Here is a 15760-nt window from a genome sequence, read left to right as displayed (position 1 = left end):
CCGCCCCCGCCGCCCCGCCGGGCTGACACGGGGCCGGGTCCTCCTTTACCGCCGCCGTCTCTCCTTGTCGTTTTTGTATATGCGGCACTTCTGTGGTTTTAGGGTAACGATGTCCAAAAAGTAACTTTTCGTGTCTCTCTGACACTTTCTGAAGCGGGTTCTCGTTTTTACGTTTTTAGCCTGTTTTTCAGGAGTGTGGCCCGTTGTCCTCACAGTGATCATCGGGTTCCTGGTCCGTTCAGGAAACGTCAGTGTTTGCGCTGCAGCAGCTCATGCTTGAGGCGCATGTGGGTTTTGACTTTTAACTTGTAACTAAGACCCGCAAGGCTAGTGAGAACGTCCTGTTAGATAAGGTTTAACCTGATATCTAGTAATAATGCCGCACGTTTATCCTGTGGGACAAGGAAGTGCCGCGTGTGAGCATCACTTCACCCCACGTGATTCAACCGGTACCCAGGGCTGCACAGCTCATCCCAACGGAACGGAACCAGGGCCTCTGAGCAGTCACTTGGTTCTTTGTCTAAAAGTAACTTCAAAAATTAAGCCAAGGAAAAAGTAGTAATTTAAGGAAAGCCAGATAGAGGCACACTTTGTGTTTACGTCATCTAGAGAGGTAAAGTTATTACATAAAATGGACAGCTTCTACAGTGTTTCATGAAGTGGCAGGTCAATACATGATCACACTAAAGTGCATTGGATCCAATTAAATGTTTATTGAATTCAATGCCCAAGACACTAAAGGTATAAAACTAATTGGAATATTTAAGAGCCTGAAATTGGCCTAATAGGGCTGTGTACACAGAGCAAACTCAGGCATAAAGTTTGCTTGGGAATTTGTTTTCTCTGGGTATTTTTCCCCAAAAGATTTCAGTGCTGATTATGACACCTTAATTTTGAACATTAGGAACATTTAAGTTAAATATGTAACAAAACAGTTTGTCCTTGGGGCAGTTTTGCATGCAGTCACAGGCAACATGGAAGGAATGAGCTTTCAGCTTTATAGACAAAATGCTTCATTTGGGGGTTTGTGTGCGTGTCACCACGAAACTGGCTTATGAGATTGTAGAGCTCATGTGTGTTCTCACATCAACCTTCACCTTTTCAGGGCAGCGTCTTGGTGTGAAGAGAACCGAGAGCTGCAGGAGTTGCTAGTAGGTTGTGCTGGGAATGCTCCTGGGAGAGACCAGCTGCTGAGGCAGCGCCAGTGCAGAGGCTGTCGACTTGCCCAGAAGAAAGGGATCGCCATGGATCAGAACAACAGCCTGCCGCCCTATGCTCAGGGCCTGGCCTCCCCGCAGGTAACAGAGCGTCTGCTCTTGAAGATGGACTTGTATTCTTCAAGCCTTTCACATCTTGTTGAGAAGGGCTCCTAGGCTTTCAAGAGGCATGATGGTGTATACTTTGCGGAGTCTCTGTGGAAGCAAAAATGTGTATTTGTCTATAAAAACATGTGTCCTGCAGGTGTTGTCTCCCTGTCTGTGGTTTACTTTTTAATTTTCTTGATGGTGCCTTTTGGAAAGTAGAAGTTCTTCCTTTTTCTATGGTCTCTTTATCACCGTTGCTTCATGGTTCGTCTTCTGTGTCTTGTCTGAGAAATCTGCCTACCTGAACTCATAAGGTGTTTTTCTGTGTAGTTCTTGTTTCTATGTGTATATCTGTCACTTATTTGTTTTTAGCTCATTGTTACATAAGGCGTAAAGAAAGGCAGACCTTTCAAAACCTGAGCCTTAGTCTTTTTAAGTTAACGTAACCTGCGTTTTTTCTAGCCAGTATTTTTATAGAAGTTAGTGGTAGACGCAGTGGAATAATGTCTGTCCTTGGGGCCACAGTGTGTAGTTTGTCTTCCTCCTGTTGTTTCTGCCACCATGATGGTGAGATAGTTTGACATAAATGTCTTACACATTTCTAGCTTATGTTTTCTGCCAAATAAAGTGGCAGAGCAGGAAAGGGTTGTGGCTCCTGGGTCTTGAACTTATTTGAAAATCTAATGGAAACGGAACCCCTCCATGCAGAACTGTCAGGAGCGGCTTTAGGAGGTTCACAGCCGCCACGAGCTCTGCAGGCTCCACAGCCTCCATGGATGTCGGTGTTGGAAAATGTGCTTGTGATCTTGGCTCATCTGCCAATAAGCTCTGTGTTCTTGGGCAACTCATGTAACTGTTCTTAGTCTCGGTTTCCTCATTTAATGAAGAAAGAAGAGCGTGTGTTTCCCTTCCCAGAGAGCTGTAGGTAAGACTCGGGGCGATTAATAAATGTCACGATGTCTGGAAACGTTGAGAAGCAATGTAGAAAAGTAAATTGATGCTCTGATAGATGCATTGGGTTTTGTTGATTAAACCTTTTGAGAGCAATGATTAATCTTTTAATGGTGTTAGAATAATCATCACGACCACTGCTAGCACTCAGTGTTTTCAATGTGCCTGTCATCCTGCTGGACGCTGCAAGTGGATTTCTCTAGGGTAACCATGTAATTTATCCAAGCTGGTGGAAATGGGGTGCTACCTAGACGGTATGCAGGATAATGGTTTAAACAAGGATGTGGGGTCACCCCAGTGGTCTCCCTGATTCTTTCTAACAATCTCAGGGCATTTTTGTCCCCTAGGTAGACCTGAAGGGTTAAGCAACTTCCTCAGGTTCTCACGTGTAATAAGTAGCAGATTTGGCTTTCACATCTAAGCTCCTACCTACTATATTATGGTAATTGAAGAAAGTGATGTGTGAAAGAACAGCAAGTTCCTCCCTATTAATGTTCAATAACTGCATTTACACCGGGAGGCGTCTGTCTTTACACATCTCATCTGTTCTCTCACCAGGCAGCACCAACCAGCCTAACCCACCGTTCTGACTTTCCACAGGGCGCCATGACTCCTGGAATCCCCATCTTTAGTCCGATGATGCCGTATGGCACAGGGCTGACTCCACAGCCCATTCAGAACACCAACAGTCTGTCCATTCTGGAGGAGCAGCAACAGCAGCAGCAGCAGCAGCAGCAGCAGCAGCAGCAGCAGCAGCAGCAGCAGCAGCAGCAGCAGCAGCAGCAGCAGCAGCAGCAGCAGCAGCAGCAGCAGCAGCAGCAGCAGCAGCAGCAGCAGCAGCAGCAGCAGCAGCAGCAGCAGCAGCAGCAGCAGCAGCAGCAGCAGCAGCAGCAGCAGCAGCAGCAGCAGCAGCAGCAGCAGCAGCAGCAGCAGCAGCAGCAGCAGCAGCAGCAGCAGCAGCAGCAGCAGCAGCAGCAGCAGCAGCAGCAGCAGCAGCAGCAGCAGCAGCAGCAGCAGCAGCAGCAGCAGCAGCAGCAGCAGCAGCAGCAGCAGCAGCAGCAGCAGCAGCAGCAGCAGCAGCAGCAGCAGCAGCAGCAGCAGCAGCAGCAGCAGCAGCAGCAGCAGCAGCAGCAGCAGCAGCAGCAGCAGCAGCAGCAGCAGCAGCAGCAGCAGCAGCAGCAGCAGCAGCAGCAGCAGCAGCAGCAGCAGCAGCAGCAGCAGCAGCAGCAGCAGCAGCAGCAGCAGCAGCAGCAGCAGCAGCAGCAGCAGCAGCAGGCAGCAGTGACGACAGTGACAGCCGCAGTGCAGCAGTCAACGTCCCAGCAGGCTCCTCAGGGGGCCTCAGGACAGACACCACAGCTCTTCCACTCACAGACTCTTACCACTGCACCCTTGCCGGGCACCACACCCCTGTACCCCTCGCCCATGACCCCCATGACCCCCATCACGCCTGCCACGCCAGCCTCTGAGAGCTCGGGGATTGTGCCACAGCTGCAGTGAGTACTTGTGTCCTCTTGCTGCCTGGGAGGATCCCTTGGAGCCTGCCACTGCTCTTTGTTTTCAGAGGCATCCATAGATCTTACAGGGCCTGGATCACAGTCTCTGTCTCACTTGAGAGGGAAGCAAAGCTGTTCTAGTGAGTCGCCCTCCGTGAGAAGCTCTCCCAGCTTTAGAAGTTGGCAGCTCGTGCCTGTGCTCTTGGACCAGCAGAATCCCGTGTGTGTTTTCTTGTTGTAGACATTTCCCTGTAGCTGGTTTGCTCAGTCAGGCCAGATAGCTACTTCCCTTGGCATGCTGTCTGTCTTTGGTACGGTTAGTTACTTAGTCATAGAATTAGTATGGTTCATAGTGGTCCTTGTTTTTTATTGGTTATTATGAGGGCTGCATATACATCTTTGAAGAGCTGTGGATGGCTGTTTTCACACAAGCTGAGGATGGCTGTTTTTGCCCTAAATGGACTTTTCTACCTAAAGGGAGTGGGTTCTATATGTAACAGGATTCGGGGTGGGGTGGGGGTGGGGGGAATACAATATATTCATACCGTGGGGAGGAGGAAGTATCTAACTGGTATAGAGATGGGTGGACGGCGGCCGCACAGCACTGAATGCATTGGACACCACTGGGCGGTGCACTAAAACTGGTGAAGGTGCTAAATTTTATGTTATGTGCTTTTCAAGACAACTTCAAAATGAGAAAAAAATACATTTAAGCCCCTAGCTGGTGTTCCTCAGTGGTTAGAGCATTGTCCTGTGCACCCTAGGGTTGCAGTTTCTATTCTTGGTCAGGGCACATACCCAGGTTGCAGGTTCGATCCCTGCTTGAGGTGCATGAGTGAGGCAACCGTCTCCCTCTCCCTCTCCCTTCTACTCTCTCTAGAATCAATGAAAAACATATCTCAGATGAGGATTAAAAAAAAAAAAGAAAGAATGCATTTAACTGTTATATGACTAAGTGTGTGATAGATGCACCAAAATGTACTTGACTGAGTTCATACATGGACAAGTGTTGCAGGCAGGCGTGTATGGAAGTTGATTGGAAGGAAATGGGTGACGTGGAGATGAAAACATTGCTGAGTGCCTTACAGCTGTGCACTGGCACCCACGGGAGGTGCGTCTGCAGTCTGGGTGCACTGTGCACAGGACAGTGATGCCGGGTCCATGCACGATAGTTTTATTCAGGGGGCACTGCGCACAGCAAGTCTACACTTTCAAGACCACGAAACTATAGAGTGAAAATGTAGGTTGGCTCTGTTTAATTTTTTATTAAAATTTGTAATAAAGTTGTTTTTCACTGTAGTATATTTTTTCTTTTGTAAGTTATTCATAAAATGATACAAGAATACTAAAAATGGGGGTCTTGGGCATAGATAATACATGGTTGTCTGTTTTTCTTGATTTACTGAGAGTTAAGCAGAATAAAACAGGTTTTTTTCCTTTGTTCTGAGTTATTGTTCTTCCAAAGGATACTTATTTTGAGAGGACTGAGAAAGTCATGCCTGCCCATTTTCTTTGTAAGGAGCGGTCTTAGGGTTAGCAGTGGTGGTGTTTCAGAGCTCAGAGATGAGGTGCGTCGGTACCGGTGAAAGGCTAGGGCTCTGGATAGATGGTTCCCGACTCTGGTTCTGAGGAGCCACGTGTCTCCTGGGCAGGTTACCCCGTTTAAGCCTCAGTATATGTGAAATGCTCACCATGGTATATGTTACTTTTTAAACACCTAAAAAATGTCAATAATTTATTAAAATTGAAATTAAGTTTAAATTTAATGAAATCAAATTAGTTCGATTGAAACAATCAGGTTTCTAGATAATCATCTAACACCTCATCCTGTAAAATTTAAATGAATAAATCATGTTTTCTTTTCAATTTTTTTGCAGAAATATTGTATCCACAGTGAATCTTGGTTGTAAACTTGACCTGAAGACCATTGCACTTCGTGCCCGAAATGCTGAATATAATCCCAAGGTCAGAGCAATTTTAATATATTTCAAACTGTAGTACAGGAATTTACTTGTCAAGATCCCTGGATCAAAACATTTGTGCCATGGTAATAAAGGAATGCTGCCTCTGAAAGCCAACTGGAAATAGGAGGTCACTTCCACAAGCCTTGATGTGCTTGTGTTCTGCCTTATTAATTCCTTCTGGAGGTGAAGGTTTTTCAAACAAAGTTTATAGTTACAGAAGCTAGTCATGGGAAGCAGCAAATATAAGGTAGAAGTAGAGGCCCTTGTGTAATTAAAGAAAAAAAAAATTGAGCCCTGGCCTGTGTGGCTCAATTGGTTAGGTTGTCCCAGGCATTGGAAGGTCCCTGGCTCGATTCTTGGTCAGGCCCCATGCCCGGATTGTAGGTTTGGTCGTATGGGAGGCAGACCAATGTTTCTCTGTCACATTGATGTTTCTCTCCCTCTCCCTCTCCTCCTCCTTCCCTCCCTCCTTCCCTCTCCCTTCCTCTCTCAATTAAAAAAAAAAAAAATTTGCAAGTACTCCCTATCTTACAGGAATGTAGGAAAGAATATACAGGTCGTGGTTCAACTCAATCGTCACAGTTCTGCTTCCTGTGCGAAAGCTTGTGCCCTGCTTGGTGATGGGAGGTCCTGCCTGGGGGCACGTGCGGGTGCTATGGTGGCTGTGCACAAGGACTTCTTAGCTGTCATTGTCTAGTTTTCCTCACATGTTAATGACTCTTCACCATTCCAGCGGTTTGCTGCGGTCATCATGAGAATAAGGGAGCCCCGGACCACAGCCCTGATCTTCAGTTCCGGGAAAATGGTGTGCACGGGCGCCAAGAGGTAGGTGCAGAGAGGCCGTCTGTCTGTGCTTTGTGTGGTCTCGGTGGTAGGCTGATGCTTTAATCAAATGCTGTTGTTGCTTTCTTACTGCAGTGGTTGGCTCTAATCACTCTAGTCGGCAGTAATTTCATTTTTTTAAAGTTAGGCCTGGCCCTGGCTGGTTGGCTCAGCTGGTTGGAGTGTCATCTCGTACACGGAAAGGTGGCAGGTTCTGTTCCTGGTCAGAGCACATACCTGGACTGCGAGTTCGATCCCCGGTTGGGGCGTGTACAGGAGGCAACTCATCAGTGTTTCTCTCTCACATTGATGTTTCACTCTCCCTTTCCCTTCCTACCTCTCTAAAAATCAACTTTTAAAAATCCATAAAAAAATAAAACTTAGGCAAGACTTTTAGACATATGTTACCATTGCTTATTTCTCTACAATTCAGTTGCATTTTATGTGTTTTGGGTAAAATATTACATCACAACTATTAAAGATTCCTTTATGTAAAAAATTTTATACATAACACAAATTCATGCCCAAGGGGAAAAAATCTGCCTAGGGATGAGGAGAGAGCCGCAGACCCCCTTGGCTCTGGCAGTGACGTGGTGGCAGGTGCCGCTGCCCTCGTGGGGAATGGTGTTGGTTCTGATGGTCTGAGTCATGCGCCTTCGTGTCAAACGCTGGTGCCTGTGTTCTGCCTCAGTGTGCAGCGAGCCCCTCTGCGAAGGCTTTGACTAGTCTAAGCCTAACAGCCCACAGACTTGGTAGGAGACACAAGGAGGGAGGATTAAACAGAAGTGAAGTAAAATGAAGTAAATAAACTCCTAAAATAAGAGGTGATTGATGCACTTGCAGGTGTTAATGTAGAGAGGGGCTGTGGAGCTTTTGCTAATTCTGAACTTGAAAGTCGTCTTTTAAGGAAGCCATGGGTGCGGACATTCTGGCTCTGGTCTCAAAGTGTTTTTCAGAAGGCGAGACGTGGGTCTGCCCTGGCTCCACGTGCCTCTTCATTTTGGCGTCTTTACCAGCTTGTTTTACTTGGGACGCGGCTGGGGAACATGGGGTTTCCCAGTGGATGCTCCATGTGTTGCCTTCACCGCAGGCACGCCATCTTGTACCTCACAAGGAACAGTGGGTATCTGTGTGGGTGACTTTTGTCAAGATAAGAAGTCATAAATACATTTATTATTATTAAAGAAAAAAAAGGCACTGCGTGTACGGTTAATTTTTGTCATTCCTGACCCTGTACCTGAGAGTCTTGTTGAGGATGGTATCATTGCTCTCATTCTCCGTGTTCTACATAAGCTCTGCGTTCGGAGTCAGTTTTATTCAACAGGTGAGTTATAGAAATGGACATAAAATAGGGGAGAACTAGTGTGTGCATTCTTTAAGTACAAACCTCACCAGTATTTTCCTATCAAAATGAAGCTTGTTCATTTTCTCTCAGTAGGAATTTGTGAGCTAAAACACAAAAGCAGTGGTCATGGTGGTGATTGTATGCGCACATCTGTAAACCCTGGGGGCTGGTAGTAATGGGGTGCATTGGAAAGGTGATCATTTTGGTAGGCCTAGTTCCCTAAATTTGTTTGTGTCTGCAGATCTCTTTTCTTATTGGGAAGGGGTGACCAGTTCACACTTTGTAAAGTGACTCATTTAAATAACTATTTTAGCTGGCTCTGAGTATGAATAGCTCACTTTTTCCTTTCCCTAGTGAAGAGCAGTCCCGACTAGCAGCAAGAAAGTACGCCAGAGTTGTGCAGAAGTTGGGTTTCCCAGCCAAGTTTTTGGACTTTAAGATTCAGAACATGGTGGGGAGCTGCGATGTGAAATTCCCCATAAGGTTAGAAGGCCTGGTGCTGACCCACCAACAGTTCAGTAGGTAAGTCTGAAGGGTGTTGGGATTGCTTTTGGCAGCAGTCTGTTTACAAGTTCATGATAAATTGTCTGTAGCTCCCACTGTGTTTACTGTGGAGGTTTCTCCCGATGGCTGGAGTGACATCTCTGGGTCTCGCTGGCCTTCCCACTGCATGTGGTAACGTGAAAACCCCCTTTACTGGGTGACATTTTTTTTCTTCAATTTATACATTTTTTATTGTTATACCGGGTGAAATTGATTCCCCTTCTGTATGTTCCATCATCATATTGCTCAGTGACTACATTTCAAATGTGTGAATTAGCCCTTTGTACGCCATAAGTGTCTATAGACGTATAGATGGTTTCTGTTTTGGACGCGTGGCAGTTAACTGGTTAAACCCACCACCTTGTGCGTCAACCTTCCCCCTTCGGTCTACTCACCATTATCAGATCCACCAGCGAAGGGCATGGTTGAGGGACATGAATATTCTTTCTGCTTCTCCCTGCTGAGAACTACCAGGTAGATGGTCCCTCCCCAGCCTCCCTGCTTGCAGCACCCCTCAGGCTTACTGTGCCCTTTGGGGTACCAGGGCCTTTGCACATCCCACTTTCATACTTGGCATAGTCTCACTTTTGCTTTGAGCACTCCCACTCACATTTCTTACCCGAGCACCTCTTCCTCAGAGAAACCTTCCTGAATTTTCTGCTCGGTAACACACACATCCTGTTTTCAGTCTCTGAATTAATGCCATGAGATTTCTAGGTTTAGAATAAGGCACGTGAGTAGAGCAGCCAAACAGTGGGGTCAGGGAAAGGTTCATTCTCTACCCAGTATCTGCTCCAGCACTTTGGTTAAATTGCCTGACCAGGGTGAACAGCTAGAGAATATTATAATGTAAGGAGATGAGATGAGAATGATTAAAAGGCAAAACGTTGCTGTCAGATCTGAGAAGCAATGTTACCCCTAAACTTGTCCAGAGTAACACTGGGTAAGGGTCAGAGAGACTTTAGGACATTCATGTAAAGCTCTTGTTATGCCAGAAAATCCACTCAGTAGAGAGTGATTTAGTCTTCAAGTGCAAATGACCGGTTGCCCTCCCTGGCCTTCCGCCCCCTCTCCTTTGATGCTCCTTGAGGAGCTGGGCTTGACCTCCTTACAGCTGTTTTTTCGTGTTTTTGCTTATAAAGGTTTTCATTTTATCTAAAAGCATGGGCAACTTTTAATTTATAAATTGTTCTTTATGTTTTCCTTATAGTTATGAGCCAGAGTTATTTCCTGGTTTAATCTACAGAATGATCAAACCCAGAATTGTTCTTCTTATTTTTGTTTCTGGAAAAGTTGTATTAACAGGTAAGTTGTAACAAGAAGTGGTGTCTGAAGATTTGAAAGTTTAAAGAACGTCATTTTCTCCATGTGAGAAGTAATTTCGCTGGTAGCTACTTGCAGAGGCCTTTTCTTTCCTCCCACCCGAACATGCTGGCAAAGAAACATACCCGAGAGGAGGGAAAATCAGACCCCATTCCTGCTGGTCCTCCAGCCCAGGCTTGACCTGTGGGGAGGGGAGAAGATGGGCATCACATTGGATAAGAGATGGAGTTCTCGTGGGAAATGGTCCTAAAGCCTTTGCGTTCATCAGCAATGTGGTTTTGAGATAACAAAGGGAGATTCGGAGGAGCTTGGTGGGAGGCAGCAGTTGGGGAATACTGTTCAGCCATTGTTACTGCGCCTGTGGCCCTGATCTGGTGCAGGGACCAGCACCGTGATGCCTGCAGAGGGAGGCTGAGTCACATAGGGCATCGCTTTTGTAATTTAAAAAGCCCTTTTAAGAAAACTGCTTTAAAAACAAAATTGTGACAAGGGGTTTTTTCATTAATATTTTAATGCCTGCGTCTGCTCGTCTACCTCATGGAGAGATTTGTGCTAATGGTTTTAAAATCGTAATTTTGCCTCTCAATAGGTTAAGAAATGCCATTTTAGACTCATCACTACCCCACTTGTCTTCATAGGTGCTAAAGTCAGAGCAGAAATTTATGAAGCCTTTGAAAACATCTACCCCATCCTCAAGGGCTTCAGGAAGACAACGTAATGGCTGGCCTGCCCTCCCACCCACTTGTAAAAACACATCCGTTTTGGTACATTTAAGTGGTGGTGGTGTGGGTGGCCTGGGTCCGCGTGGGTTGCAGGCTGCATGTACGCCTGGGCACGCACCAGGTGTTACTGTAGTGCTGCCTGTCTATTTAGATTTAGATTTTAAACTCTTACTGCTGTTGACAAATTGGTTTAAGAAACAAAACTTTGGTGTTAAAGCCACCTCTACAATTGACTGGACTTTTAATTTTGTTTGCTTTATTCCCCATAAACCACAGTTTTTATATTTCTACCAGAAGAGTAAAAATGTTTTTTATAAGTGTTGTTTTTCTAATTTGTAATCCTAGGGTTTATTTTTGTGCCAGACACATTCCGCCCTCTCAGTATTGCAGGACAGATGTATTAATGAACACAGATGGCTGTACATATTTCTCTCCTCAGTACTCTGTACAATAAATGCTGTTTATAAAAGTGTTAGGTTGATGTTAATAAATGATGCCTTGTAAGATTTATGTGATCCTGTTAAAAAGGTTGTATTTTAGATATAATGCCTGAAACCGCTTCATTGTGTGTGTTGTTGTTTCAGTCAACATTTCATTGTCTGTTGCAATGGGAATGGAAGAACTGCCCGGAGGCTTGTTACCCATCAAACACGTCTGTCATGGTCATGCACTGAGTTCTTCGTTTTCCCAGAGACGTTGTTGCCTGTGACTCACCCTAACCCTGTCCCAGCACATCTATTTTATTCCTTAAGTCTTCTCTCCACCTCTTTTCCTTAACATTTCAGGCCATTTGGCTGGTGGATCCTCCATGTGTTGGGCCGTTTGCTAATTCGTGGTGTGGTTCTGTGTCCCGTCTCAGCTTCTGCAGGTGGGGCTGCATCCAGATGCTTGGCCCTTTCATTAAGGCTGAGTGTGTGTGCTTGTTAGGAATCAAGTATTTGGTTGTCTCTCTTCTCATTATTTGTTAGGGGGCTGCAGATGATGACATTCTAATCATTTCCCTTCTCATATTCATTGGTTTATTATCCTCTACACTGAAAATTCTTAGTATTTAAAAACACATGGGATGAGTTAAAATATCCCATAGTCAGTCATTTCACATTATTATACACACAAGTCTTCCTACCACAAACGATTATTGGAAGCGTTCCAGCGTATTCCTTGCTGTGCCTGCTGAACTGGTCAGGCCAGAGCCAGTGCCAGTGCCAGCAGCCAGTGGGCTGCTCCCCCGCATGGGCTGTCTGGTGGGGCAGAGTCTGGCTTGGCAGCAGAGATGGACGTCCTCTGCAGGAGCCATAAAATGTTTTTACATTTATAGAGGCTACTGAGTTGCGTGATGTATTTGTACATGAGAAAGGGCGGGGGTGGGGGGGCAGGCACGGGGGATGGCAGGTTGTGACAAGGAAGAGTTGGGCCAGCTCAGGACACAGCCCACTTTGCAGATCCTCCTGTAGATCGGCTCTTTTCACTCTTCACAAAAGAGCCATTTTCTTTTTAAGTTTTATTCCATCACAGGTCCACACACATGTGAAACACATGAAACTAAACACTTAGAAAAATAAAGACCCTGATGTACAAATATTTAAAAAATATGTGATCATACTAGGAATACCACCTGTAATGGTATCTTGGTGTGTGTTCAGATCTGTACTGTACTGGATGTGCATACAGGTCTGCATCAAAAACTGCACAGATACATCAAAATGCATGTAATTCCCTGTTACTGGGCATTTTGTTTCACTAATATTTAGACACTAGAGGCCCAGTGCATGAAATTTGTGCGGGGGGCGGGGAGGGGGTGGTCTCTCAGCCCGGCCTGCACCCTCTTGCAATCTGGGACCCCTCGGGGGATGTCCAACTGCCAGTTTAGGCCCAACCCTGCAGGATCGGGCCTAAACCAGCAGTTGGACATCCCTCTCGCAATCCAGGACCGCTGGCTCCTAAATGTTAGCCTGCCTGCCTGATCGCCCCTAACTGCCTCAGCCCCCATGGCTTTGTCCAGAAGGACATCTGGAAGGTAGTTCAGCTGTCTGGTTGGTCTAATTGGCATATTACACTTTTGTTATTATAGATTGTAAATAAGGCCTAAAACATCTTTGTGCCTCTCTGGTACAATTATTCCCTTAGGATAACATCCTAAAAATGGAATTGCAAGGTCTAAGAGGTTATGAGCACTTTTAAGGCTATTTGAGGTTCTCTTTAAGGTGTATCTGTTACATCTTGCTTCCAAACAAATTCCTCTGTGTAGCCGGTGCCCAGGCTGCAGCTCTCAGCACAGGTGTAGACGGCCAGGACACCCCAATCAACACTCTTGCCCAGCCTGTCGGCCTTTAGGTAGTTGAGCAGCTGAGGCATGACCTGAGAAGACAACACAGTCAGAGACCTGCTCAGGCGAGGAGCGCAGTCTGCCTTCAGCAGACCTCACATGCCAGGCTGATCCTGAGCTGTCAAGTTTCCACGCTACACAGAATTACAGACATTATGCAATGAACGTACTGAACAATGTAAAAATATTTTGCAGCTCTGTCCTCAGAACCTGTTTCATTTGGCATCTTTCACTTCCATTTGAGAAAGAAGTTCCCAAATATAAGACTGGCCGATCCATCTGGCTTGGCTGGTTATCTAATTAATTTTATTAATTATGTGCCATAAAATAGGACAGGCTTCTATCTGGGAAACTTTTTCTTTCTGTCATTTCAACAGCAGGTTCTGGTGCAATGACTGAAGGAACACTAGTTTAATGAATACAAAAAGGAAATCCGTTGATGTCTGCTCAGGAGGCCAGCAGTTGGATGGAAGAGTGAATGTCTGCCCCACCAGTAGGAAACTTCTTCACACACACTGGCAGCTCATCTCGGCATCAAGAGCTTTGTGACTAAGAACCAACCAGTGTTGGATGCAGTCCTCATAATTCCCTTTCTACCCTAAGGAACAAGTATTACCTACCACTCTGTAAGGTTACTGAATCCACTGTTAGAGGATTGATTTCCACCCAACCCCAAAATGATTCTGATGCTAACAATCTCTTTTGAAAAAACATTTACCTTAATGGCACTTAATGTATCGTAATGATACATGCATTTGTTTTCCTAACAAATCCACAAATCCACATTAAGTAGAGCAAGTTCTGAAACACTCCTCTCACAACGTAGTCATACCCTGATCAGTGGAAGAAGATGTATTACTTAAAATTACAAAGAGAACAACAGAGGCTCTGAAAATAATGCTGTATTTATACTGGGAGGTGGGGGCTGGTCCAGATGGTAAAAGCGAACACATGTAAACCCTCATCATTGTAGAAGCACACCAATATCTGGAAATTAGTAAAATTATAAATGACAGGAAAGTCATGTTACTTAGAGATGGAAAAACTACCAGATAAAGCAGTAAGACACAGTTTTAAGCTCTGAGGTGGGGCAGGAAACATGATTTTCATGGTAGGGCAATTTCTGTAATACCATTCAGACCCTGTGCATACGTTACTTTGGTAGTTTTGTAATGTTTGTTTTAAAAACATAAAGCAGGGTAATTACCTAGTAAAATAATTTGTATTTAAGGTCATACCTGGAATTCAAATATTCTCTTGGCTCCACAGGGGCAGTCTGGAATATCCTCCTCTTGGGGGACATTTTCACCAGAGATCCAGATGGGGGCAAGCCCTCTGCCATACCTGAGAATCTGAAATCAATTAGGATCACATTCCGATCACCCACATCTTACCTAAGAGTTTCCCCCGCCCCTACCCCACATATTCTCAAAGCTAATTCCTTCTCAATGTTATCAAAGCAATGATTTCAGCCTCTCTAATTCAGGATATCAAAATTGAATCAATCTCATGTTCTGTGAAGGGACTGACAATAAGCCTATTTCCCCATTCTGACTCGAACATGCGGCGTCTGTGCTTTCCTTCACACAGGTATCAGGAACCTTCATTTTAAAGGGACAAATACCAAGTGAAACAAAGTGTTTCAGTAAATACCACTTAGAGAGGCACATTTCTTAAGATATTATGTAACAATCGAATGGTTTTCCTTTATTTTGTTTAAAGCACACAGTGCTGAACACCACCTTGTCAGTGTTTCAACCTAGACCAACTCTTCCTAGGAGCTCCTGGATACTGATGTGATCCAGTGACTGGCTTATGGAAGTTTTCTCTCGTGACTGCTGTTCAAGGCCAGGGAGTGAAGGGGAAGAACAGAAGTGAGCAAGGGAAGCGTACTGAGCAATCTCCCTCTTTTTTTCACACCGCAGTTGTGATTACATAAGCTCATGATGTAACTCCAGGATCCAGGATTCTTTTTACAAAACCAGTGTCTGTGTTAACATGTCTTGTTGGTTTTTTCAAGCCATATTACACATTCCTATCCCTACTGTTTTTAGAAAATACATCCTTCACTGCCCCTAGAGGTGTTGCAGGTGTGGCTGCCATGTCCCTTCTGTGTCATTAGGTGGCAGAGAGGAGAGAGGTTTGCCTACGCCCACCATCCTGGCCTTGGACATCTGGATGGTTGACAGCCTGACACTTGGCACCTGTGCTGGGCTGCTGGGCGACCTGGAGCCCATCAGGTGTGAACTCAGTGCTGTTGCAGCAGGAGACAAGACCAGGCCACGTGCTCATGGCAAGAACCACCTGGTTAAAGTCTGATCCAGGGGCCAGGAAGGGTGTGCACCCGGCTTGGGCAGGCTGGTCAGTGGGATGGATGCAGCTGTGAACACGGTCACCTCAGGACAGATGGAGCTCCTGCTGGACCAGCCCAGGTGCTGGCCTCTGACCTGCAGAGTGCAGAGCCAGGGCCTGACTCACATCACAACAGAAAGATGTGCCTTGTGCTGCTGTGAGGGCCGTCGAGGCCTGAGAAGTGCCCTCGGTGCAGCAGAGTGCGGGCTGCTAGTCATTTATGTCGGATGCGGGGGTGAAAGCAGTCCCATGTGCTCAGCCAGCAGATGTGCCACTGGCCCGCTGCTGCTGGAGAGGCCTTGGGGATCATAGACGCTCATTCACACGTTATGAGGGGGTGAGGGTGCTGGGTAACCCGGCAGTTACATGCGTTGTGTACAGGGTTCTTCCAATAAAGGCAACTACATTTGTTTACACCAGTGATTCCCAAAGTGGGCGCTACCGCCCCCCGGTGGGCGCTGCAGCGATCCAGGGGGGCGGTGATGGTCACAGGTGCATCTGGGGGCGATGAGTAACTGCTATTAAAATTTAAAAAAAATTAATTTCCAGGGGCTGAGTAATATTTTTTCTGGAAAGGGGGCGGTAGGCCAAATAAGTTTGGGAACCACTGGT

The 15760-nt window shown here is 45.9% G+C and overlaps 2 protein-coding genes across 6 annotated transcripts in view; one reads left to right on the top strand and one right to left on the bottom strand.

Moving 5' to 3' along the window:
- Nucleotides 1–1105: 1105 nt before the first annotated feature.
- TBP (TATA box binding protein) lies at nucleotides 1106–11029 on the top strand. 5 transcript variants are annotated; one of them, XM_014542132.1, is made up of 8 exons: nucleotides 1106–1298; nucleotides 2856–2969; nucleotides 3498–3751; nucleotides 5629–5716; nucleotides 6449–6540; nucleotides 8237–8404; nucleotides 9636–9730; nucleotides 10387–11029. In XM_014542132.1, the coding sequence occupies exons 1-8, from the start codon at nucleotides 1245–1247 to the stop codon at nucleotides 10464–10466; spliced, it is 945 nt and encodes a 314-aa protein (XP_014397618.1). In that variant the 5' UTR covers nucleotides 1106–1244; the 3' UTR covers nucleotides 10467–11029. The 5 variants fall into 5 exon arrangements, with proteins under 5 accessions (XP_014397618.1, XP_014397616.1, XP_014397600.1 ...); XM_014542130.1 differs by having other exon boundaries at nucleotides 3495–3751; XM_014542114.1 differs by having other exon boundaries at nucleotides 3492–3751.
- Nucleotides 11030–12628: 1599 nt separating this feature from the next.
- The window catches only part of PDCD2 (programmed cell death 2), a 10762-nt gene continuing 7630 nt past the window's right edge, over nucleotides 12629–15760 (bottom strand). The window contains exons 8-9 of the mRNA XM_014542323.1: nucleotides 14035–14148; nucleotides 12629–12828 (exon numbers count right to left, since the gene is read on the bottom strand). Of these exons, the coding sequence (XP_014397809.1) occupies nucleotides 12670–12828; nucleotides 14035–14148 (273 nt within the window). The 3' untranslated portion in view covers nucleotides 12629–12669. The remainder of the gene's footprint in view (nucleotides 12829–14034; nucleotides 14149–15760) is intronic.

The sequence above is a fragment of the Myotis brandtii genome, unplaced genomic scaffold (assembly GCF_000412655.1).
Source record: "Myotis brandtii unplaced genomic scaffold, ASM41265v1 scaffold1077, whole genome shotgun sequence".
In the NCBI taxonomy this organism is placed as follows: domain Eukaryota; kingdom Metazoa; phylum Chordata; class Mammalia; order Chiroptera; family Vespertilionidae; genus Myotis; species Myotis brandtii.
This window is presented reverse-complemented; position numbering and strand designations above follow the sequence as displayed.